The sequence below is a fragment of the Sesamum indicum genome, linkage group LG1 (assembly GCF_026168435.1).
Source record: "Sesamum indicum cultivar Baizhima isolate 11 linkage group LG1, ASM2616843v1, whole genome shotgun sequence".
Taxonomy (NCBI): domain Eukaryota; kingdom Viridiplantae; phylum Streptophyta; class Magnoliopsida; order Lamiales; family Pedaliaceae; genus Sesamum; species Sesamum indicum.
Window position 1 is genome coordinate 1419680 of NC_142657.1, and position 26797 is coordinate 1446476.

Sequence of the window (26797 nt, forward strand, 5' to 3'; positions counted from 1 at the left end):
ACTGATGATATTGACAAGATTCCCATATTGTTTACAAATGAAAAGCTTGAGCGACTTACAAGCCCTAAGACCTATTTTCTCCAACGAGATGTTTTTTCAGAACAAAACTATTAGTTTTATATAAATTCAAAGCAGACAACTGATTGAATCGCAAGCCTCATCATTAGGATAATCTTTAATAAAATAATAGTTACATTACTTGTAATCACAAAGTAAGTAGATCCCGCGGTTCTATATGGGTAACATGGATTTGTACTATGAGACTCCAAGATAAATCTATATGGACAGTTGATGCCAATTCCGAGGCATGGGGTTGGCGCAAATTGCTTGAAATTCGACATATACTACAGCCTCATATCCATTATAAGATGGGCAATGGGGAATTAATATATATATGGCAGGATCCTTGGCATCCTATGGGGATCTTAATTACTATATTTCCACACGACCCCTATCACATCCACACATGGGCGGACATGCTCCTTAGAGAGGTTATTCACAATGGTGCATGGCATTGGCCATTGCCTCTCACATCCACACACACACGGGCGGACATTATTATGTTGGACATCACCCAAAATTTGCCTCCACTACACGGCATACACGACTCGATCACTTTGAGGGGAGGCTCCTACATTTTTCGTTCTTGAGGCCCAAAGGTAAGTTGGTATTCACTCCTTATGGGCCCATTCAAAATCCCCCGGAATTCATTTATCTTATGGCTAGCTCTACATGAACGACTCTCGACCATGGATCGTCCGTGGTTACAGCATCTTAATAGCGATTGTGTTCTTTGCTCGTTGGGTACGTTGGAGACTCACCAACACTTGCTATTTTCTTGCCCTTATTCAAAGCAGTGTACTCGAATCTTACGCATGAAGGTTCGATTTTCATGGACAAACAGAGGATGGATGATTGATGCGATGATTGCTGCGTGAAAGTGGCGAGGAAAGCACGTAGTTAACGCCGCCTATTGCAACCTTTTAGCATCTCTAGTATATCACATTTGGCAGGAGCGCAATAGGAGGAAATTTCAGCAATTGGATCGAGACCCCTCGACATTGGTTAACATTATTCTGGACGAAATTAGATTACGTATGCCTAGTGCAAAATTGCCGAATAAAATTAATACGATAGTCTTGTATAGATTATGACAAATTTCATAGCACACAACATCAGTCATATAACTGTACATTACAATTTTTTTAATGCAATTTACCTTTACCGAAAAAAAGTTATGTATTAACTTAAATACATTATATACAATGGATATAGATATAAATTATTTAAATATGTATTATCAAAATATAAAAGTGGATAGTATAAATAATTCAAATTTGTCAATTTCGTTTTTTACTAAATATAATATCTAGTTACATATTTATATGCATTTGACCAATATTTATGTTACAACAAGTTTAAAAATTTTCATCTCATTTATAACCTCTTTCCAGATACTAATCAAGTCGAAAATCCATCAATTCAAATATAATATAAAGGGATAATTACACTCTCATCCCCAGATGTTGGTGTAATTACATGTAAATCTCATATTATTTGGAAAATTATATTTTTTTAAAGTTTTTTGTTGATATCATCAAATTTGATAAAATTTGACTAATGGGGAGATTTATTTATTATATGAAAACGAACCACAGTAGTGCTAGATGTAATATTTTAAATTACAGAAAATTTACATATGATTATACAAAACCTGAAAAAACGGGAGTGTAATTATCCCTAATATAAATTAGCAGCTAGAGCACGAGCAATACTATTATGTAATTTTATGGGTCATGCACCCAAATTGAAGGTGTAAATTGTCATCTTACATATGAAAGAAAATTCACATGTAGAGTCGCTAAAATCGCATTTTCATATTATACATATACATGTATATGTACAGGTATATAAACAATAAACACAACCACACAGTTCCTGAAGAACACACACACACACACAGAAATCGATCTTTCTAGGGTTTCTACCATAAGCTCACCCTCTATCTATCTACACAGTCACGCACGCAAATACATCTATCTGATCACTCGACTTCTTCGAGCTGTTCACTTATCATTAGGTAATAATCTTCCCCTCTGACGATGCATTTTCTGTTTTTCTTTTTTCGTGTATTGATGATTGTTGGTCTATGCTTACCATTGAATCGATGTTGCGCTTCATTCATCGGACATGATAAGCATTTCTATTCGTACTTTGTGATTTATGGAATTTTTGGGTTTCAAAAAAATTGAATCTTTTGGTACCAAAGTGTAAATTTTTGACGAAAATGAATTTTTGGTAACTATAATCACACCTCTGCAAACGATTGTAAGTGGTAGAGTTGATTTTACTGCGGCAAGAATAAAACATTGTGTTATGTGAATTATGGATTTATTTGCCTCTGGTCGGACGATATCGTATTTGCTTCAAATTTTAGATTTTACTTTTCTGCTTTTAGAATTGGCTTGGGAATTGCAATTGAATCTGGGTCTTTGTTCATTTCTATTTTGTTTTTTTTCTGGATATCAGGTAAATTCGTGGTTAAAGTTTTGATGTGGTTTTTCAAGTCACTTGTTATGCTGGGTCTTTTGCGTTTTTCTTACCTTGCTTGTTTACAATTTTGATGCGCATGTTTGTATTGATAATGGTGCTTTGTTCTCTATCATAGGTTTGCTTTCAGCATTTTATGTCTGCCGTTGTATTGGTTTCCCTATATTTCCTAGCATAGTAGATCCTTTTTCTGATGCTTTACGTTACTGTTGCTCTACCACTTTTTTCTTGTTCACTGGTAGTAATAAGTGATTTCTATTGAGTGGACACTTCAACTTATACAAAATATAGTGTTACATACTCTTTGGTTGAGAAATCCAATTGGGTGATAATTCAATTATGCTATCTTATGTCTATGAGAACTTTCCTCAGCAATGATGCAGCTAAAACTTCAGTATGCTTCAAAATGTGTCTTCCATTCGCAACATTGCTGGAGTTTGAAACTGCAAAGATTTTCAGCGAGTCCTTTTGAATTATTTAGGTTTTACGTGATATCTAATACACTAATTTATTCCTTTTTTTTTTTTGCTTTTATTTTCATTCGCACATATCAATAAGACAGTAACATGCGACCTGTTTTGGCAAGTCTGTTTGGAGCGATATGTCAGTTAGCTTGTTCTCATTTCTATATGAGGAAGGGTCCTGCAAGTTTCAGTTGTGATTAGTGGCATGCAGTTCCAAGTTTTTTCCCATTTTCTTGTCCTTGTTTGGAGGGAGAGATGCTTGCCCTATTTATTCTGTTTTTACTTCTGTTTGGGTTATCATGAAATACTTCTCAGCTTATTCTGAGATAGAAGGCTCTGTATGAATTTTTAGATTTGCTAATGCTTTTATTGCCCGTCTGATTTGAGCATTTGGTAACATGTGGATATTGGCTGCAGGTGACTTTTGGAGGTCTGTCTAATTTGTTTTCTAAAGCTATACTTTCGTGCATGTGTCCTAATTTTTGGTAGTATCAGCCCTTGATCTAGGAAAGGCAGGTGGTTCAGATGGATCATGTTCCCCAATCTATGGGGTTGCCACTGTCAGGGATGCAAATAGGAATGATTGGCCATGTATCGAACAATCCTGAATCACAGCATTTTTCTGTATCAAAGGATCAAATGGGTTTTGTGGAGGCAATACCTAGTAATCCTGCCTTCAATACTTTAGTGGCACCAAATAATCGAGTGGGACATGTCGAATCTTCAGCTGGCAGTATGGGGTTGAGCTCAACCTGGATATCAAACCAGCTAGGTCGTGAAGATGCCATTACGCTGAATAATATGACAGGGCAGAAAACAACATTTCCTTTAAAAAGAAAGGCTGAGATGGGGCACATGTTAAACAGTTCTATTTCTCAGCATGCACCATTGCCTAACAAGCGCCCGGCACACTTGGGAGCTGATGTCAGTTCACTTGGGTTTCTGCAGCCAGTTGTGTCTGAGAGGAGAACTGGACCAGTGCAACCCAATCCGGGGTCTCCATCTTTACAGGCTCAATCCTCGTTGAATAAGAAAATGGTGCGAAATGACTCAATATCTGGCAAATCTGGCTTACAGCGTGGGCAGCCTGGAAGAAAGCAAACTACTCAAATGGAATCAGCATCCAAATCTCGGTCTGAGTCATCTGAAGCAGTAAGGTCCAAAATGAGGGAGTCTCTAGCTGCTGCACTGGCTTTGGCATATCAAAAGCCAGATAATGTCCTAAATACTGAGAAAGATCAGACTGATCCTACTATCACTCATGAGAAGCCCTTGGATTCCAAGGCTTCTGGTTCTGAGGAAATGCTACCTTCAAAAGAATTGCCTGTAGTTGGTACAACCAATGATTCTCAGGCGTTGCCTTCTCGGCTTCCTCCTAATGAAAGCAGCTTGAATGGTACAAGTAACTTTCAGGAATTCCAGTATGGTCCCATTTTGCCTGATGAGGATGTTCAATTTAGTGACAATTTTTTCGTTAAAGATGATCTTTTACAGGGAAATGGACTTTCTTGGGCATTTGATTTTGATATGCAGATGCGGGAGGGGAAGGAGGCTCAAAATGCCAATAAGCCCCAGTCTGTGAAGGAGGAAGACAGCGGGCACAAAGATAGAGGCGAGGTAGCATTTTTTACACCAGAGAAGTTGGCTTTCAAAATTGAAGCTGAACTTTTCAAACTATTTGCTGGTGTCAACAAAAAATACAAAGAGAAGGGTAGGTCTCTTTTGTTTAACCTTAAAGATCGAAATAATCCAGAGCTGAGAGAAAGAGTCATGTCTGGTGAAATATCACCAGAACGGTTGTGCTCTATGTCAGCTGAAGAACTTGCTTCAAAAGAATTATCAGAGTGGCGCATGGCAAAAGCAGAAGAGATGGCACAAATGGTAGTTTTACCAGACACAGAAGTTGATATGAGGCGTTTGGTTAAGAAAACCCACAAGGGTGAATATCAAGTAGAATTCGAGCGTGATGAGGGCATTGTTGATGAGGTTTCTGGTGGTACTTCTATGCTAACACAACCTCAACCTATAACCGAAACTCAATCTCCTACCAAGGCAGGTCTTAAAGATGAAGAGAATGGTTCAGAAAACCAGGATTTTTCAGGCAGTCTGATTATTCCGACCGATGGGACTGATTTAATGCAAGGAATGATGGTGGATGAACTGAAGGACGTGGGACTTCTGCCTCCAGTTGTTTCGCTGGATGAGTTTATGGAGTCCCTGAATTCTGAACCTCCTTTTGAAAACTTACCAGCAGATGCAGTGGAGAAGAGTCCAATATCACATGCAGAAAGGCCAAAAGTTTTAAACAACTCTCAGGCTGCTGATCAAGATCCGGGCTCTCCTAATGATACTTCCTCCAAAAAGGGTGATGATGTAAAGAAACATGAAGTTGATATGAGTTTGAAATCAAGTGGGAGTCCTGAGCAGAAAGCTCTCCCTAGTATTGCATCAGATGTTGAGTATATATGGGAGGGCATTCTCCAGTTGAATATATCATCCTCGGTCACTGTCCGTGGTCTGTTTCGAAGGTTTGTGTCTAAGGTTGACAATAGTAGATAGATGTTGCTTCCCATCTGTGCATTTTGTATACACAGAGACTTATGGTTCTGTTACATTGCTTACTACTTGAAGTAATCCTGGTGCAATTTCTATGTGATTCTAGTTGCTTATAACCACTCCGCTCAGTTATTGCCTTAGTTGAAAGTATTGAAATTATAAACTGCACTAAGCTAATATTCTTCCTGTTATCTGAATATAAACTGCTCGACCACTTACCTTAGCTCTGCTCTGTTTTATTTACTTGTGGGGTGCTTTTGTTGTGTCATTTACTTGTGTGTCCTTGTGTTATGTGATAAGACAACCTTAGCAATGTCTGACCAACATTTCTTTACTCATGAAATCTAGTACTGGAAATGGATATATAACAAAATTGTTTTTTCCTGATATGATAATTTCTGTCAACAGCGGTGAGAAGACACCTGCAATGGAGTGGCCATCCTCGCTTGAGATCAAGGGCAGAGTTAGACTTGATGCTTTTGAGAAATTTCTCCAAGACCTTCCTATGTCTCGAACTCGTGCAGTCATGGTATATCAAGGCCTTCTTCTCTCTGTAGCTAATTTCTACCTCCTCCTTTATGGACCATTAGTTTTATGTCTGCAAATGGCGCAACTCTCCTTGTCTATGTTTTATGGAATTAACCTTAGTTTAGTATCATTGGGGATGTACAATACAAGTTTGGATAGGAAATTTGCAAAAAGATTAAAATTTACTATATTTTTGCTTGAGAACATGAATGCCTCTGATTTTTCATGGATGATTAATTTGTTTCACTCGTCAGATCGAACAAACAAGAAATTAGTCTAAGTATGTGCTACGATATTTGCTAGTAATTATGAGTCGAGGACATAAGATTATGAAATTCCACTGGCATGCCTTTGGAAGTTGATCGAAAGAAAACCTTTCAACAGAAAAGCCTAGTAAATCAATACCTTTTACCGACACCTTTCAGGAGAAATTTCGTAGCAAATTGTAGAGGATAGATAGTGTTGATGGTGCTATGGAAGAAGCTAATCAGTTCTTAAACTTTATCACTCGATATTGCAAATACAGTCCACTCAGCCTGTGTACGTTTTTCTTTGTGTGATATGAAATATTAATAAGAGGCTTTTCCTTTTTGATTAATATACTGTTTGGTCGACAAGGGCTCAGAGGTTGTTTAGGTCAAATAAAATTTTCAGAGATTTTGAAGTGCCCTTTGTGGGATGAGACTTATTTTGGGCAAGCAAATGTTGGCTGCTTTGTCAATTCCATGTCGTGTAATTTGGTTTCCAATTTGTACTTTATATAAAAAATTTAGACTTAGTTCCCGTTCGTCCATTAAATAAGATTGTTATTCTGAACATTTTATGTTCAACTTAAACTGGACGGCAATGGGAATCAGGAACTCCAACTTTTTGTGTAATCAAATTACTGATACATCCGATATAACCCATGAGTTGGTAATTGAAGTCTGTTAAGGAATTGTCTTAAATTTCATGCCTTTTTGTGGTGTGTGTTAAATTGCCATTGACTAAAAAGCTACGGGGTACATTTCCGTGAAATGCTTCGGAAATTAATGCCAGTAAAACTGTCTAGTTGATTGGATTTGGTTAAGGTTTAAACTATTCTTGTAGAAGTTACGCCATTACAAAATTTTCACATAAAAAATTTCAATCTAATTGAACAAGACCACCTACTGCAGGTTCTCCAGTTCGTTTTGAAGGACAAATCATCCGAGAATCAGCGTTCTGACCTTGCTGAGGTACGCTCATCTTCATTTTTAGCTTAATTTCCTTTCCCTATTTGTGATGTTTCCCTTTCTAGTACTTAAAAACTGTATTCTCTATGCAGACTATTGAGTCATACGTTGCGGATGAAAGGCTGGGATTCGCTGAGCCGGCTGCTGGTGTCGAACTCTATCTGTGCCCACCTACGTCCAGGATAGCCGAACTGCTAAACAGGAACATGCCCAAGGAACCGCATCTCGAGAGCGATAATTCTATGGAAAATGGACTAATTGGTGTAGTTGTATGGAGAAGAGCTCATATAAGCAACACTATATCACCTAATTCATCGTCACACAACAAACACAGCTTCAAAAAGCAACCTTTTGCTTCTAATAAGGTTCAAGATACATCAAATGTTAATTTTAATACCCCTCCTAGAGCTCCCGTTTCTGTGTTTGACAATGTTTCACGTTATAAACCCGAGCCCCAACCCGAAGAGGACGATGATATCCCACCTGGGTTTGGCCCTATGGCCGCTGCACGAGCAGCAAAAGAAGATGACGACTTACCTGAATTCACTTTTTCTGGTGGTCTGAACCCATCTGTGCCTAGGATTTCACCACAAAACTTGAGTCGAGTGAAAATGACTCAACGCCCAGTGGATCAAGTAAGAGAACTTATTCAAAAATATGGCCAAAGTGGGACAAGTAGTACAACGACAGGGAGTTGGGTAGATAATAGGGGTCTTGGTATTGAACCGTGGAATGATGATGATGATGATATTCCAGAGTGGCGGCCACAAGCCCAGAATCAAGGGCACAACCAACCATATCCGGTGGTTAATGCTCACCGGCAGCCTGCGCACCGGCTGCCAAGTAATCAACATATGGTGAATCCGCAGTTGCCTATGGGGCTCGCACGGCCACCTCCAGGTGGTGGTCAATGGCTGCAGCCGCCTCGGCCCTTGCATGGTGCAAGATGGAGGCCGTACTAGTTAGGCAGAAACACAGTTTTGGTAGTAATAAATTTTGTTTAACCCACTATGTATCTCAACTAGTTCTTGCTTTTAGTTGTAGAACTTAGCTTTGTTGCTGAGATTCCGACAGCTTTCATCTGTCTTTTAACTCGAGATTCCTAAATCAGGTTCCTTTAATATCTTGTTCAACCCATTGTGTATATGGTTTAAATTTAAGGTTTATGTAATGCCAGGCCTTGTCTTTTAAGTTTTTCTGTGTGATTCATCATTGAAAACAGAGGATGGTTAGCAAATGATCTGTTATTGCCACCTTAAATGATATAGAAGATGCTTTGCTGCAGAATTGTAAAGCAAGTTACTGAAACGTCTGCAGATGCAAGAATACAATCGATTTCGGTACATAGTTTTTCTGACAGACCCTCTGCTTACTCCAAGAAGTCTCAGTTTCTTGGTGATCACCAGTCATCTACAGGTAGCTTTGCTAGACTAACGCATCAGTTAGCATGAACTGAGGCCAAAGATGACAAAGAATGACTCGGACATAGACAATATCCTAATCCACCAACCCCTTACAAATCAACCCCCTAGAGCTCGCTTGAGGCCGGCCTGTTGTTCAGGTGTCAATCTTGTCGGAAACTTAACCTCAAACCGGATTTTAAGGTCACCACGGTTTCCAGGCTCCTTTGTAATCGGCATGCCTTCTCTTGAAACAACTAGCTCATAACCAGGGTTTATAATGTCGTTTACTGGGATTGACAAATTGCGTTTATCCAACGTAGTTATCTCCACGGTCGTGCCCCCAATTGCTTCCGCCAGCGTCACACGATAGTTCATGATTAGGTCATTGCCATCTCTCTTGAAAGTGCTGTGGGGCTTCTCGTCAATCACAAAGACCAGGTCTGCTGGGAGCTGATTCGGCTGCTCGTTTCCTTTGTCTTGGAAAGTTATCTTTGTTCCTTTCTTCCATCCTGGCTTTACATCAATGGTTAATATCTCTGTTTCTGTCCCTAATCGCCTGCAACAAAGGCCATTCTTGATTAGCATAACTGGACAGAGCTCATTTGACCCGGTGAATCCTAAGTGCAAAATGCAAGAATGATAAAACTAATCATTGCTTGCAAGTCTGATCATACAAATAGATCACGATGTCTTAAGAAGCATGAGAAGGTCTGTTAAATCCACATTCTACATATTCAGCTGCTTTTATTGATTCATACTGGTGCATTTATCAGAGCATCAATATTAACGCTACAACAAGAAAAGATTACGCCTACCCGTTGGCCTCAACTACTTGTCTTGAGATCTTCATTTTTCTTGTTGAACCGGTGTATAAATCCTCAAGGCTGCAAGGCAATTTATTCTCCACGGGAGGTGGTTTCTTTGGCATATTTACTCCAGCTCCATCACTAGCATTTCTGAAGATATTGTCTCCAAACATCCCTCCTCCATCAGACGAAAACCTCATCGACCTCCCTGCTCCTGCAGATCCGAATCCAAATGGACTACTCCCAAAAAATTCAGCAAATATATCCTCAGCATTTCGGGGATTGAACCCATTCTGGTTTCCAGTTGAACCGGGCGGCGGCATGTCTTTTAGACCTTCTTCGCCATGCTGGTCATAAATTTGCCTTTTCTGAGGATCGCTCAAGACCTGACGATGATCACAAAATATAGGTTGTTAAAACGAGACACGTATGCGTGTATGATCCAATCAATGTCGTGGATTCAACACAGCAAGAAGTTCAAAATTCAGGTTGGATATTGTTTCTACAAAGGATGTGAAAATATAATTCTGTAAAGTACATTTTCTCTTGATAATGGTATAACTACAAATTAGTTCCCTGAAATGTAATGCTCAATCATCACATATTGAAGAAAAAAAAGAGTGATAATTCTCAATCAAGTCCTCTATCAACAAGGAGTAAACTATAGCTGAGGAGAAAAATCTCATCATAATACAACCACAGCATTCCAAAGTTCAGTATGGCAGAGATCATAGCAGAAAAGGGTTGCATCAAAGCCTAGAAAGCATGAAAAGGAAAGAAAAAAGCAGCCCTTCAACCAATATAAGTATTGAAATTCATCTAATCTTTCCCTTTTCCCAGAATCAACAGATAAGGACACCAGAAAAAGATAACTCAACCGCGCCCCCCCCCCCCCCAGTCCAATGGAACATTTTTGAAAGCACCTTGAATATGACCACAACAACTTTATTAGTTTCATCCATATTTCAATATCTACTTAAATGCATTTTTGGTGGCGTAACTTAGGTCATTTGGCATATCCGTCCTTTCATTTTCTAAGGCAGTATTTTGGTCCAACATGATTTTAATTTTCACAATTTTAAATTAAAAAAACAAAAATGTGGCAGAAATAAGCCAATAGAAACAATAGTCAATTTTAAACGGTTGCATATGCATTTTTCCCAACAAACTCCGGCAAGAAAAAGACTGAGATCTCAAAAATAATAAAGACATAAGCACAAAATGCTACGCTAGAAAGTTAAAGGACGAAAACGTCAAATAAATTAAGTTAGAGGATGAAAAATGCATTCAAGCCTTTCTATGTTTCTGGGAAAGGGGAAGGTTAAGGGAATGACATACTTCATAGGCTTCTGAGATTTGCTTGAATTTGGCCTCAGCTTCATTCTTGTTGTTGGGATTCTTGTCTGGATGCCATTTCATGGCCAATCTTCTGTAAGCTTTCTTCAAGTCATCCTCTGTTGCACCCCTCCCCACCTTCAATATATTGTAATAATCCACCCCCATTCTCTTATTTTCTCCACAATGCCAAACAACTCTTTAATTCATCAAGAATTTGAGAAAACAACTACTCATTCCCTCCCCAACTTCAAGAATCTAAAAGGGTTCTTGTTTCTTGCCCAACTTTCCACATTCACTGCAATCTGCATTCATGAAAACCTTCAGAAAGATTTTTAATCTTCAGAATACCTTGAGAAACACGAATGCCCTTCTTTTCAGGGGAAGAATGCTGGTAGTTGTTTGTGGTTATATGTCTTGTTTGAGCAATGGAAGGAAAAAAGAATAACAAAAATTCAAGGGAAAAAGAAACAAATATAGTAAATATTTACAAGAGTATCACCGCATTTGATGGGAGGTGCAGGCTGGCCTCCCAATTTTTTATTTTTTATTTTTTTGGTATAATTAATAATATAATAAAACTGATGTGAATGCACGATTTATGATTATGATGATGGTCTCTTGCATGTCTATAACTTGTTGACATATCAATTGTTGTTCTAACATAAGTAATTATACATGGGTTCTGCATTAATTTATTGTTTGACGACACAAGTTGAATAGTCAATCTACTACGTCATAAGCTTGTCAAAAATTAGTTACGTATAATATTTGGATGGATTCTCTCTACTCTTTCAATAAGGAAACCTCTGTGTTCACAGTCTCTCTCTCGTTCTCTCGATCATTCAAAAGGTGAAGTATGCATCTGTTGTTGAGGGGGGGACAGCTTATAATAGGATGAAATTCAAGTGAACCTACAATGTTTGTTAGCACTGATTTTTCAGGACAATATCTCTATGCTTCACAACCATCAGTGTACAAGTTCTAACCATATGTGTGTGTGTGAGAGAGAGAGAGAGATAGAGAGAGAAAGAGAGAGAGGAGGAAGTTGCAGCTGTAGAGTTTCGATGAATGAGATCATATTTGTTGTCATTTCTCAAACCAAAGGATTTTTCACACCGCATGATAACCGTTCACCAAACAAAGATTGCAGGAGGAGAGAAATACAAGCAGATACAATCTGTACAACAGAAGCCAAGGAATGGACGGTATCTCAACCAAAGTGAAGTAGATGGGTAAAAAAATTTCCAGTTTGTACTTTATATCCACAAAAGTTGAAAAAACACCCACAGTCCGAAATTTGGGCAGATTAGCTTGTAGGAGATGAGTTGAATGCACGAGATGTTGAAGCTCCTGCCTCCACTGTTGCGTTCTTTACTTCCTCTGATGCTAGCTCACCAACAAAACCAGATTCTGGCACATCACCAATGTCCAAAGTGTCTGGAAGCTTATCTGATGAATCGTCTGGGTTGATCTGTAAAAATAAATCATGTCATTTATATCCTATCATACATATAGAGGAACCTAAAAAGTGGAAATATGGTAATTAGTATCTGAAAGGAGTACAACTAAGTATTGTTTTGACTAAATTTGAGAAGACAAAATGTTATTAGCGTTGGAATCCAACATTTCCTCTAAGCACCATCTTGATAAACTCACATCACATCAACGTTGAAATTGAATGAAGCTAAACATCAAAAGTAGACAGTGTCATGCACCAAGAGACAAACATATGATACAAATATAGAAAATGAGAGGCATATCAAGTATCAACCACAGCAGCAGCCAAGAAAGGACAATATGACATGAAGCTGGCAAGATTCAATTTTCATCTAGTAATTATGGTTCAAACATAAAAGCATGATCAACCACTTGTAGCATGACAAGGAAAAATACAAGAAACATAGAATTTCAGTATAAAACGATAATCCATCAAAATTAGAACAGATCTTCATAAGCTTATATAGTTGAAATTTGAAAAATCTTCAAAATTACCTCAAGTTGATTTAGCATGTCGACTGCAGCATCTAGGTCATTATTGTTGGCTAAATAGACATCATGAAGGGAGTCATATGATATTCCAGGAAAGGTCATCTGAAGGTACGCCAAGTCCATGTCTTCATAGAAGTTTGATTTTTCAGGTACCTCATTTGGAAATTGTGATGTTGAAGCAAACAATTCACCACCATGATGGTCCTTTTGTTTGGAAAACTCAGCAGTTTGGACAGCACTGGCATAACTTTCAGAAATATTTTGGTGCTGACCTTGTGGCAATGTATTCTTTGGTTGATGCCCAAACCAAACAGGGTCATTTCCCCTATTCAATTCTTGGGCTGAACTAAATTCTCTGTTTACATCATCAACCCCTCTATCAGAGAGCGGTACATATGATGCTGCATATGGATTTAAAGAAGATGATGTTTTCTTCATTGCTGCAAAATGGAAATGTGTAAATTATTGATCTACTTCAGCAGTGTCAAACAACATTGTTTGCAAGAGAGGGCACCAAAGTGAGGTTGCATCTGTTTCTAGAATGATTACTGCCGCAAGCAGCATAAGTTATTCTAAAGTAAAGATAATAAAACCTCAGATACATCACAAGCAAATAATGAAGTTAATCATGTTGAAGTACCAAATAAAGTTGTTTCTATTTGTTCTTTCAATATTAGTTTCTCCAGGACAAGCCTATTCGGAAGGAACATCAGGCAAACGCATTTGAGATGAAGTGTCACATAAAGCAACTTTGAAACACCTTTGGTCCCCAGAGAACAGAACTGAGATGTAACTTTAATATTGCTTGATTCCGTACATGTGGAACCATCTTTATTCAGAAGATAAGTCCCAAGAGACCAAACTTTGTACAGGTAACAGTCAGCGAGCTAAAGCAAGTAAGAAATAAAAGCACAACATGGAAACAGTGTGATTCTAAAGCAGAGTTCTTACATTCTTTACACAAAGGAAACCAAGAAACTCATCCATTGAATCATCTGATCCAAGAAAGAGGTTGACTGCATAAACTGAATACTAACTTACTCATAACACGAAATTCAGAAACATTCACCTTAAAAGAACTCAATAACATTGATAGGGAGACCCGTCTAAACAAATCACAACAAATTGTAGGTACAAATAACTTTCTAACCCTATACTGATCCAGCTTAACCAAGAAGCAAACCACCAGCAAATTCTCAAGTAGAACACAAAAATATCGCACACAAATCATTACTTTTGCTTTTTTCAAACATGTTATTTTCACACCATCCTCTATTTCTGGGGTGCTAAACACTTCAGAACCAACAACCATATCCAAATACCGTTGAAAGGCCTCAATCACATCTAGTATTTGGGGGAGAAGAAGTTCATACAATCAAGAAACATAAAAAGACTTGTTGACACAAAAGCAGAAACAAAAAAAAAAAATACAAATTCATCCGTCCATCCACACACCATGAAACCTCAAGAGACCCAATGATAAAGCAAAAATCAAGCGAAAACCACTTGATCATTACTAAAGACAACAGAAAAACAAAAAGTTGTAAACAAATCAAGATTCAGTTAACGAACTCAAAAAATTTCAAGAACAAAATGAAGTAATGCATTCATAATAAAGAAACTACAAGTGTATGACAGAACGATCACAGGCGATAAACAAGAAATTGAAACAACTCACACGTTGACCAAGAATGAAACTCAGTTGCAGTCCCAAAACCCTAAAATCCGGTGATCGCTTGAATTGTAGGCCGGAATTCAAATAGGGAAAGAGAATGAGAAGAGAGTAATGAGCGAATTTGGCAATAACAACAGGGGAGGAATGAGGGTCAGAATTATGGAAAATTCGAACGGGACCGCTCTTAATTCCTTTGGTTTTTTTTTTATCAGGTACTACTTTTAATTCCGTCAGTACAATTTGTCGTCATCTGGAGCATGACGTCAGTTATTTTTATTAGGATAATTTTCTTTTTTCCCAAAAATTAATTACGTTGAGACTCCTCCAAAATTACAAATTATAATTTCCAGCAAAGAACTCCTGAAATTCACCATTTATATTTAATCATTTTTTATTAGAGTTTGAACGAGACATCACTAAATAAATTTATATAAAAGAGATAAATGTACATATCACCGGGACCCACTTTTTTTAATTATTATAAAATCCATTTAGTTCTATGTCTATAATATTGAGTGAAGTTTTAGCATTTATTACATTTTTCTATTATTATAAAATTCATCCTCATTTAATTCTTATATATATTTTTGTATTTATAAGAAAATAAAATATATGCATTATATATATAAAGTGAAGTTAGTAGTTATTATATTTCTTTCATTATAAGTACAAAGTTATAGTTTAAAAATATTAGATAAAGAGTAAAATTAAAATGTTATGTATGTTTTTTACTAATATCAATATTTTTTGTCCAAATTTTAGCGAAAAGAATATGATATAAACAATAAATTTTTAGGGGAGTCTAAATCCAATTTCATAACTATTTTGAAAAAAATATACATAATATTATATCTTCTGAAGGCTCTATAATTAGACCTGATTATAATAATGATTATCCCCAACTCCAAACATGTCTATAGTCTATCTTTGAGACCCATAATTGTATGCTTATGATTTCACCTACTGCCTGTTTATGAAATGTTAATTACATAATTTAGTTTTTTCTTTTTTAATTATATCAAACTTGTCTGGCTCAAGTTTGATAACTAATTTATTATATTGCTTTATAACCAAGAAAGATCAATATTCCAAGAACCCTTAAATGGATGAGATTTTTCTGGAATTTCGTATTTAAAAATTAATTTTAATTTTACATAAAATTTAAATCTCAACACGACCCATCTTTTGTATTATTCTTTAATTATTATAAAATCCATCTTTTAGTAGTTTAATTAGAAACCCAAATAAGTAAACATAACATTCGATTTCCACTGTAAAACTGTATCGATCATCAGATGTTTCAAGAACCAGAATGGTTGTACAGTGTATACTGTATAGTATAAAAAGAGTGACTAAAGTGTAGACACAAGAAAAAGGAGCCCCAAAAATTGTATAGTACACAGTAAAAAAGAAGGGAGTACTGTGTAAATTCCAAGGAGAAAAAAAAAAAAGAGTAAACACATAGATAACAAGTATAACGATACTTATATACGAGGATGTATTACCCAACTTGAAGCGAAAACATGCAAGTACATGATCCCATAAGGATTTTGATAGGAAGAGGCACAAAAACAAGTACCAATATCATAAAACTAGCTTCATGCATGGCGCTCCTCCCCAACATGGGAGATGGGTTGGGTTGCTCCACTGCTAGAAAGAATGAATGTCTACGATAAATGCAGAATACGTGGGAGCAAATGCTTCCAAAAGATTGTCACAAGAATTTCACCCCAGGGACATCCATCAAGATTCCAAAGAGAAAACAAGATAGATACACGGCATGAAGTGCTAATATGTTACAACTGATCTAGTAAGTCAAGGAGTACCAAATGAAAACAGGTTTTGAGTAACCAAAGATTTTCTGGGAAATGTAACATTATATCAAAGTTCATCTATCATGAAATGAGAGGCAGGAGCTTGATGTTTATTAATGCAAAAAAAGGCCCATCTCCATCCGTACACAGCTCCAACAATCTTCTCTTACCGCATCGGCTGCTGGTTGTAATGGTTCTTCTCTTTCTTCTTAGCAGCAGCAAGTTTTGCACTCCTAGCCGCAGCCTCCATAGCAGCAGCTTTTGCAGCAGCATCCATCTCTTTGTTGGATTTCTTTTTCTTAGCAGATGCCACCTTCTTCAGCCTCTCTTTCACATCAACAGCAGATGCATCTTCCTCCAACTGCTCTGTACCAGCAGATTCCTCCTTCCCATTAGGAACATCTGAACTATTTGGCTGGTCCTGAGGCTCCTTCAACTCTTTGGAAGCCTTATCCTTCTTCTTCTTCTTCTTTGCACTTTTCGACTCAGCAGGAACATTATCCTTCTTCTCAGCATCTCCATTTAATTGTTCCTCGTTCTTGTTTTTGGTGACATCTGCACGTAACCCAAAAAACAGAGAGAATGAGAGTTCCGGTTTAAATAATACTGATCAGTTTGACTAATTTTACAAAGTTGCCTCACCATTAATTGCAAATATAATTTTATAAAGTAACTGATGAACACAATTAAACCTCGCATTTTATTTTAATAAAGCTCAAAATTATTAACACAAAATACAATAATGAAACCATATACACCAAACAAGTGTAACAAAGATCAGATTAAGACAAGGAATACAAAATTTGGCAGTGATAACACAGATCAAATGCATTCATCTAGAAAAGATAAAATGCAAAATCTTTCAAGTGAGAGGAAACATGATTACCCGATGGCTCATCTTCAGCTTTCTCTTTCGGGTTAACTCCAAAATCAGCTAAAATTGCCTCTAGCTCAGCAAGCTCCTTTTTCCTTCTCTCCTTCTTGGAAAGCTGTCTTTCTGTCTCTTTAGGTGCTGGAGAAGCTTCTACAGGCTTCTGCACCATAGGCTCAGCCTGTTCTTGAACCTCTAGTTCATGATCATGCTCCTCTTCGCCATCATCATCACCTTCATCAAGAAGTTCATCTTCGGTTTCACTTTCCTGCAATTAGGATGGACAACTTACAAGGAGCAACATATACAAGTCGTACATTTCATCCCAACATGTAACCATCGTTGATTCTTTTATTAATAGCAAGGTATCTCATGTCAATATTCTCTTGCACAGAAGTAATCTCCCCATGGATGCTATGCTCTGGAATTCTATTGGTCCAAAAGGCATAAAGTGTTAGGCAAGAGGAAATGGTCTGTCATACAAATGCAACCAATATATCTCTACAGCAAGAGAGACACTGAGATGACTTAAGTAAATATAATTGGTTTAGCTGAAATGAAGTAGATCATACGCCATGCCTAAGAAGAGGTTTATAGTTAAAGTGACTAAAGAAGGTTTAAGAGAGAAGAGGGTAGAGTGATGCAGACTACTATATTATCATCGATAATCATGGTTACTCATCTTTGAGTTCTTCACTTTCACAGTACAAGTTGTAAACATATAATATACAGAATGTCTGGACTGAACTTTTAGGGTGGAAGGCAGGAAACAAACACAGAGATGCTGGACAACAAAATTTGAGCATGAACAGATACAGGGAAAGGAGGGGGGTTGGAAGTTCGAAGACACACGGTTGAATGTAGAGAAATAAATGTTACAGAGTGGGGCGACCGAACTCAACCTGAAAAGACAGATTATATTTCAGGGGACTTGCCAATAATTATTTGTTAGGTCATACAGAGAACTGAAGTATCTTGTTCTGCTGGACATCATGGAAGAAGTCAGAAGATATAAGCAAAAACTTCTCAAGGTTTTGGTATAAAAGTACACCAGAAAGCCTTGGGATAGGATGCTGGATCCTAACTTACCGAAGACAGACAATTTTCTTAAAAAGTATACCAAAATAATCAATGGCGTGATGCATGCACAAAGTTATTTTGCTCTATAAACCAGTTGACATATTCCAATGATTTAAATGGGGATAGATTCATCAACTTGTATGCTGATCAACTTGATGATTTTCTCTAAACATCACCCTATCACAAACAAACAAACTAAAATATCATTATTAATTGAAGGAAATAAATATATCAATATGCATGGCAACAAGTTCAAATATTCAACAGAAGTCACAGTAGGTGGTCACAACAAACTGTCCTACACAGTGACACAATAAGATGAGCTTCATGCAGAAAATCTTCTAATTTAGTAATCTGCTGGGGGGTTGATAAGCCCATACCAGATAAGATATATGACACCTTCTAGAATTACCCTTCAACAAGAGCAAAGCAACGCTAGCAGTTGAATGGCCATGTTGTCGTATGTCATATAACAGGAATGTTACATAGAGAACCACAATACTTATCTTATCTTTACATTGATAAGAGATTGGTATATCTTCTTTTCCAACAATAAAAGCACAAGGAAAAAAAAATGGAAGTCCTCAATTTTTCTGAAGATCATATTGCAGAAATTTCATCCCAAAAACTTCTGGCTATACCAACATCAAGACCCTTTCACCATGTAAAAGGAACAGGCAGATAATGGCCGGCTTCGAAAAATTCTTCGAGGTCATTTCAACCTTAAACAGGAATAGCAATCACATGTTTTCATACGAATCTATTGTGCATATGATAAATACTAAGTATAATATTTTAACAAAAGTACTCTTTGAAAGATCTCAGAAAAACTAAATCCAGCAACAACTGATTACCGTTTTCTACGAAATCACTATGCGAGACATGCCCCATATAATATAGACCACAAACAAGTTATTCTAAGCTACATTTAAATAAAACTGCAGTGCCAACTCAAGCAATACACTAAAACAACCAAAGGAACACCGCATTTGAACACAAGCACATTTAGAGGATTGTAAAAATCAAAATCCAGCAAATGATTAGTTCCTTACATCTAACTATAATTTGAGACACAATCTACTATATAAATTACTAAATGACAACTTATCCTCAGCAATATTTCAATAAACATATCTTCAATGTCAAATCAAGCAAAACACTTATCTCTGAGGTGGTACCGCTATCATGTAAATGATTACTTGTATAACAATTAGAAAATTTAATTATAGAACAACAACTGTGGCACAACACGAGTACAAAACACCTCGAAAGGATCAAAGAGAAACCTATCAAATGATTAATCCACTCTCGTCATAACTAGAAAGAATGCATCACAATCACAATTTTCAACAGGCCCATGAATCATTCCAAAATGATAGGGAGTTAATTGATTTAACCAATCAGAATCAATCAAGCATTTAACCAATCAGAATCAATCAAGCAAGGACGGGACGCCACGACTTGCAATCAACAATCACAGACAAAAAATTCACATTACTATGTCCCAAGAAAACAAGCCACATAATATATAATACTTCTCATTGTTATACCTCCACAGGATCAGGTTTTTGAGTCTCTTCAGCTTTATTCACGCCAGAACCACTCCATATGGCCTGGGGAGGAGCAGTGGTGGCATAGTAATCATCATCATCCTCATCATCAACATCCGCCCATGACTTGACTGTCAGAGGCGCCGGAGCCCAGAACACCTGCTTCTCCTCATCGGCTTCCTTCGATTTCCCAGCGGCTTTTGACGTGCTCTTACCTCCCTTAGACGTGGCCTTGTCTTTGTCAGATTTCTTCTTCTTCCTCAAACTCTCCAGAGCAGCAAAAACATTAGTGTTACTCACAGTAAACGATCCCTCATCCCTCCTATTCCCACCTCCAACCATTTTCTCTTATCTGAAAATTCAAAAACCCTATAGAAACACGGGAAGTATATATTGGAATTGAACCCGAATCCGGAGCTCAGTGACAGAAATTCCCGGTGATTTCAGGGAGTCGATTTTCAGAAGTTACCAAATAGCGTCCAGAAAAGCAAACGATTAACAACAAAAAGAGCAAATTCAATCAAAGAACAACAGAGAACTCAAAAAAAATAATAAATTTTCTCAGATTTTTTAATCGACAAGTGACCTTAAATCTCTGATTCTCGGATAAATTGTATGGGCATAATCTTTCTTAATCCCCAGCGTTCGACGGATTTGAGAATGCGATATAAAGAAAGGTGGGGCTATCGGAGAATTTAGGGTTCCAAACAGAAAGAAAGAGAGGCGCTAGGGTTCCGATTATAGAGATAAACGGTTATGTATTTTGGTGCGCCTAGTGTCTATATAAGCGTTATATATAGAGACACTGACATGTACGGGCGTGTGTGTGTGTCTGTGTGTGTATAGAGAGAGAGAGGGCTTGTGAAACGGAGACGAAGAAAGAGAGGGCTGAGGTGTGGTGCAGATAACGTGAGAAAGGAAAGCAGGGTTTATTATATACCTGTGGTTTCTTTACAATTGCTGGTCCTTTTAGTTTCGGTCATTTGCATTTTGGCCCCAGGCAGTGTGTTTTCTAATATTGCAAGTTGTTATGTGAAGGATAATTATAGCAAAGACCAACAAATCTTCATCCTCTGGTCAAAATGTTTTGTTTGGATTAACTATTTTTTTGTTTTCCAAATCTTTGTAGTAAATGAAAATTTGACACAGACTTTGATTCTTGTAATACAAAATCTTATTACCCATATTCAACTTTGGTGTTGAAAATCTTGACTATAATAATTTGATTGTTCACAAAATACAAAATCGTGTTCAAAGGCAAAGCATTTGTACACTACTTTTCCTCACTTTGAAGGCTGCAATTTCTACATACACGAGCTGTTCTTATCATCATCATCATCAATAATAACATTTGGCCATGAACATTTCTCTTTATTGCCATCATCCTACCATAAGATCTTGAATTAAATGCAATACACAAGAATATCAATCAACAACTAGAGTTGCCATACACAGAGATTTCCTATCTTAGAAATCACCCAATTATACGACTTCAAGACAGAATCACCTGATTATATAACAATTACACGGAAAGCTCCTCAACAATTGTTGTTGTGATATACAAAGACGAAGTAGATTTTGGAAGATTACAACACAGGCTTCCCGCGTCCAAACGCATATCATATTTTCTTCTGATATAATGACGTGCGAGGTCTCTACGCCACAAAGAATAGAAATATCATGAGAAAGAAAACCAATACAAAGAATATCTTGATCATCAGCCACCGATTTGAGGAGATGCTATTGAGATACTTGAGCAGGGCTCCCTGGGCTCCTTCCACATTTGCCACTGTGTCTTCCATGTTCTCGTCGATCCTAAGAAAAGAAAATTCTTAATCACTGGAGGAATAAATAACTGAATAATTCAATAAATAAGAAGAATAATACCCAAAATGATGTTTGTGTTTCAATATATATTTCAGGTATCTGTAATCTACTGGGTAACAAAATAAAATTATGATACAGTAGTTCTATTCTAGTGGGAGAGAACTTAATGTGCTAGCGGCACTGTTTATACATCACAATGTTATATTGATGCCCATCCACTGAAATATAATTGAAGTTGAGGACAACCCTGTGGAAAGCATTGGTCAACTCTTAGACAGTTAGATTGAAGCTCAAACTTTTACAGCAGTAACAATTCTCTTCATCCAACTTCAATATTACTTTCATCTGATGAAAAGCTCCTATCAAATTTTTGAATTTCGTGTTTCTTTCCCTCATTAGCTACCTTACTCCTCCCCAGGGGCCAACAAATTAGCATTTTGAGTAATCACTATAAACTATTGCTTCATAATCAAAATGCATCAAGCATATGAATTCTGCATCGTATTTGAGTTTGGTCAATCAAACCAAAAATTTAAACAACAGCACCCAGCTTTGAGAAGATACATTTATGACATTTAGATATAGATTTAAATGAATAGCTCTTATGGTTTAGTGTTGATTCAGAAATAATGAGAAGAATTACTGAGCGATAACGAATGATTGAATTTATTAGATATGGACAGTCTGAGTTAATTGCTTGGTCATAAGGGCACTGTGTTAATTAGCATGTAAAGAATGCTGCCAGTATGTGATAAGTAAAATGGTCACTACCTGATAGCAATCTCTCCCTGTTGAGAAACCAAGGTAGCTAGCTGATTGAAGATATTGCTCAGCTCATGAATTGTAGATTCCACATTTTGAAGAGCCTCAGCTCTACTCTGCATGTAGCTGTCCTGTATGGGAACCACTTGCTGTTGCTGTTGGTTCTGTTGCTGTTGGAGTAATGGCTGAGACTCCCCATCCACCTGGCTCCTGCTAGAGGAGTTAAAGAAAGTAAACCTTCTGGCTAATGAACTTCTTTACATTCTGCATAAATTCACTCCATGCTGGTCCAGCTCAGTAAGTATAAAGAGAAATATTTGACAGAACCTACTTCAGGCCTTTTCAGAAAACTGTTAGAGCACCCAGTTATCTGAAGCATAATATGAACCTCAAACTAACACCATTTCTTGACTAAAAACCAGGAAATGAAAAGTCTTTGAAGGGGAATTTAGGGAGAATAACAACTAACTGGAAACATCCATTTCTGCTCTTACTTAGGGGACAATCGGAACGAAGATTCTCACCCGTTTGCCCATGGAACAGGAGAGTCAGCTGAGGCACTGGCAGCAGATTTCGAAGCCAAAGGACGCTGGCGGATAAAAGGATTTGTTGGATTCTTGGAAACGGAAGAAGAAAATAATTGTCGCCTGTTCTCGTGAACCTTCAGGTTCTATTAAAAAACCAGAAAATGCAGTTTACATCAGTGGCTTGTACAGAAAGATAAACATCAAATGCATCATCAACAAAATGGAAATGGAGAAGCAGATTTCAAGGCTCGCCTCTGTTCGCATGGTCAAAACGTCCTTGAACTCCTTTGTCGCGCTCATTAAACGATTCTTCAAATCATCAACAACTGTAGTTGAATGAGTGGTGGTGTCAGCTGATATATGCTCTCTTTCGTTGCGTGCATTGGAGAGAAACTGGAGATCAACCACTGCGGAATTAAGAGCAGTTATATCTTGCTTAATAACTGTAGTTAGCTCCTGGATTTCCACAGTAGGGTCATCAAAAACAGACGTCCTCTTTGCCACTGCAGTAGAAAGCATTACGTTACCCATTTGGCCAGACCACCATAGAATGAAAAAGTATAATCACGTTAAGCATGATAATCTTAAGACAGATAAAGGCTAGACTAATTCTGGTGCTCAGAATAGATCAACCCATAAAGTAAAAGCCCCTCAGCCAAGTTTCAGATACAAAAAACCATGAGCAAATATTCGCAGCATCGGGCAAAGACAACCACCAATAAATACATAAGCACGCATGTGAATGGAATTTGAGCATTTATCCATCAAAAAGGATAGCCAGGTACAGAATTTAAGATCTCCAAGAATTTCTACTCATAAACAGCTCTCTCAAATCCAGAAAACAGCAAATAACTTTAGAAAACAACTTGATTGAATTGTAAGGATAATTTTGTAAGACTACACACACAAAATTGTCAGCATTGACCAAATGTAATTAAATGCAAACAATTCTATGGATAATTTCGTAAGACTACACGCAAATGAGAAAAATGCATTCAACCAATAAGTAAAACTCTCACAAATCGCCAAAGCAACGTATTGAACAAGACACAGCACATCAGTCCAAAATACAGCAAAAAATGCGTAGCAAGATTCTGCGGACTATGGTTCACTTGCTCTGTGATTGAATTGGGACTGAAAAATCAACCACAGCTGAAATAATCAAAAGCAGATGCATGCAATTTAATCAATCAATCAATCAATCAAAAAAGAAAGATGCATGCAATTCAACTAATCACTACGATCTCGCGAGCACCAGGAAAAAGACACGCATTCAGTAATTCATCTCAATTACAATTTATACCCAAAAAACGAGTCCAAAATCCAAAACCAACCCCTTACACAAAATTATACCCGGAACAAACAGCAACAGAATTACTAAAAGTACAAATACAATAACTCACGTTTAGCCAGCTTAGCTAGCTTCTGCGACGTCTGGTGAATCCCAAACCCAATTTTTGACGCCCTCCGGTTGAACTCCGACTGCATCGCCATTGCCGACCGTGGCGGCTCCTCCGTCTTTGATCCGCTGCTGCTCGGCCCATTCTGCAAGGAATATGACTTCTTCACCCTTTCCGCTATCCCTAAGAACTCCTGTGTCCGATCCCTAATCGACGCATTACCACTCTTCACATGCATCTTGGCAGATCAAATTTTCAGCTCCGCAACAACATAAATGCTTGGAGAACCTCCCCCGGACTTCGAGCAAATTAGGGATCGAGGGGAAGCAATTTGGGGGTAGTTAACCGAATCTTAAACCCTGATATTCATTAGAAAGCAAGGAAAAATAGGGAAAAAAGAAAAAAACTAGATCTGCGAATAGGGAAATGAAATTCAACGAAGAAGATTACAGTGAAAATTATGCATTTATCTGTTCCGTGGGCGCTTTACTGCATCAACTTTATATATCATTTTGCTGTATTTTGTTTCACATTGTTATTTAATAATTTATACTTTATTATATAAGTGGGCTAAATTTCTTTTTTGGTCCCAAAGAAGGGGAATTCATAGTTTTTTCTTTTATTCCATAATTTCCAAAAATCTTTTTTTGTTAAATTTTAAAATAATAAATACCCTTCAACTTCTCAATTTATGTTAAATTAACTATTCAATCAAATTCCTTTTAGAAAACTAATTTCATGCAATTACATATACTCAAAAATTAAATTTACTCCAACTTTGTTTAAATTTATTGTTAATTAAAATTAAAATAACATATTACTATTTATTTTGGATATGTATATATAATTATTGTTATCAATATTGATGTATGTGTTTGGGGTGGCTCAACTCAGAATGACACGGGTGATTAGGGTAGTTTAGCCCAGACAGCTCGAGTGGCCCAAGAAGAAGGGAGAAAGCCTAGGATATCTCCTGGCTCGGACCATGGTTAAGGTCCAATGAAGACACCCGACCCAAAAGGCCGGCACACATGGCAGTCTATATTCCATCGTGGTATCTAGTTGGCCTATGTGTCAGCAACCACCTGGGAGTGGGACCACATCAGCTTAAGGAGACTTGCATGAGTAAGGAGGGACTCATTGGTGACTAGGACTCCTTGTAGGCGAGGGTATTTCAAGATAAAGAAGACTCTTACTAAAGTACATCCACCTACAGATAAAAAGGTCTTATCCCTTATCCAACCATCCAAACCAATTTCTGCAAGATTCTCGAGAGTAGGATAGAACTCCAGCAGACGGGGCACTCTCTATAAATATACGTTTAGTCCCTCCAGGTAGGGGATGGCTCTCTCACTCTCCAAGCTATCTTTTAAGCACACTACATAATATTCTCACATGTTCTTGCACGTTTTATCAATTTTGCTCACTATATCTCGATTTTCATCCAAAATTTCTTACTTTTCTAATTTACCAAACATGTGCATGTTTATACATGATCAATAATTCTATCGTACATATATTGATAAGTAGTATTTAATAAAATCGAAATTAAAATTTGAGATAAAAATTGCAATTACTTAAAAAAAATATTCGGAGTATGGGGCCAAAATTAAAATTTACAAGGCTGATCGATCTATATAAACAGTAAGCTTTTTGTATGATTCTCAGGTAGTAACGAATGAGCAACCTCCTTTGGTTTTAGTTTCATTTTTTATTTTTGAAACATTAATGAAAGTGCAAAGTATACTTATTTGTATGTTATATAACTTGACATTCGATCAGTGTCCTATTACGCGATGTATTGTTTGTTTTTACCTACACCATCAGTCTCCCAAATGAGTGATTTTGTCCGTTCAATTTTTTTCATGACAACTCCTTTCAATTTTTTTCGAAATTTTTATTTTTTTATTAAAGAATACAATAAGGATAAAGTTGACAATTTAATACCTCCATTCAAAGATTACATAATTTCACCAAAATATTATGAATGTATTTATAATTTTTCAAAGAACAAAGAGGTAAATGAGGCGTTATGAGATGGATTACTTAAATAGATGACTATTTGTATCCAAAAAATTGAAGATATTAAATATCTTTTTGTACTTTTTATTTTGAAAATATATCAGTAGTTCTACATCGACTAACACACTATTACTATAATATTCAATACGTAATATATCAATATTTTAAATTCAATCAACATATTCAAGGTAAAAAAAAAATACTACTATCAAAATAGATTAACTACTTATATTTGTAAGATAGATACCTTGTAAAAGATCGTAAATTATTGGATAAAAAGATGACGATGACATAAACAATTTACAAATTAATTAATGGAAATATAATTATATAATGAAATAAATTGTTGAAATTATAATAGAATTCACTATAACTAATTAATTAAATGTAAATTCTATTTTGTCATCCAAATTATACATGT

General features: G+C 36.9%; 5 protein-coding genes across 7 annotated transcripts; 1 reads left to right on the forward strand and 4 right to left on the reverse strand.

Annotated features, from left to right (window-relative positions):
• Positions 1–1920: 1920 nt before the first annotated feature.
• On the forward strand, positions 1921–8503 carry LOC105168969 (uncharacterized). Of its 2 annotated transcripts, XM_020697671.2 has the most exons (6): positions 1921–2080; positions 3432–4410; positions 4495–5542; positions 5979–6099; positions 7256–7315; positions 7405–8503. In XM_020697671.2, the coding sequence occupies exons 2-6, from the start codon at positions 3540–3542 to the stop codon at positions 8272–8274; spliced, it is 2970 nt and encodes a 989-aa protein (XP_020553330.2). In that variant the 5' UTR covers positions 1921–2080; positions 3432–3539; the 3' UTR covers positions 8275–8503. The 2 variants fall into 2 exon arrangements, with proteins under 2 accessions (XP_020553330.2, XP_011087545.2); XM_011089243.3 differs by having other exon boundaries at positions 3432–5542.
• A 127-nt stretch (positions 8504–8630) lies between these two features.
• On the reverse strand, positions 8631–11798 carry LOC105168889 (DNAJ heat shock family protein). The gene is made up of 3 exons (XM_011089122.3): positions 10860–11798; positions 9531–9907; positions 8631–9271 (listed from the first exon to the last, which is right to left on the reverse strand). Exons 1-3 carry the CDS (start codon positions 11022–11024, stop codon positions 8833–8835), a joined length of 981 nt encoding a protein of 326 aa, XP_011087424.2. The 5' UTR covers positions 11025–11798; the 3' UTR covers positions 8631–8832.
• A 120-nt stretch (positions 11799–11918) lies between these two features.
• LOC105169056 (polyadenylate-binding protein-interacting protein 6) lies at positions 11919–14708 on the reverse strand. Its single transcript, XM_011089363.3, has 3 exons — positions 14527–14708; positions 12852–13288; positions 11919–12330 (listed from the first exon to the last, which is right to left on the reverse strand). Exons 2-3 carry the CDS (start codon positions 13284–13286, stop codon positions 12166–12168), a joined length of 600 nt encoding a protein of 199 aa, XP_011087665.2. The 5' UTR covers positions 13287–13288; positions 14527–14708; the 3' UTR covers positions 11919–12165.
• A 1466-nt stretch (positions 14709–16174) lies between these two features.
• On the reverse strand, positions 16175–20756 carry LOC105169138 (copper ion binding protein). The gene is made up of 3 exons (XM_088883761.1): positions 19839–20756; positions 17224–17476; positions 16175–16892 (listed from the first exon to the last, which is right to left on the reverse strand). The coding sequence occupies exons 1-3, from the start codon at positions 20178–20180 to the stop codon at positions 16504–16506; spliced, it is 984 nt and encodes a 327-aa protein (XP_088739887.1). The 5' UTR covers positions 20181–20756; the 3' UTR covers positions 16175–16503.
• Positions 20757–21188: 432 nt separating this feature from the next.
• On the reverse strand, positions 21189–24860 carry LOC105169216 (syntaxin-32). Of its 2 annotated transcripts, none has more exons than XM_020697232.2 (5): positions 24358–24860; positions 23207–23457; positions 22952–23097; positions 22437–22640; positions 21189–21653 (listed from the first exon to the last, which is right to left on the reverse strand). In XM_020697232.2, exons 1-5 carry the CDS (start codon positions 24590–24592, stop codon positions 21494–21496), a joined length of 996 nt encoding a protein of 331 aa, XP_020552891.1. In that variant the 5' UTR covers positions 24593–24860; the 3' UTR covers positions 21189–21493. The 2 variants fall into 2 exon arrangements, with proteins under 2 accessions (XP_020552891.1, XP_011087907.1); XM_011089605.3 differs by having other exon boundaries at positions 22437–22637; positions 24358–24858.
• Between the last annotated feature and the right edge of the window lie 1937 nt (positions 24861–26797).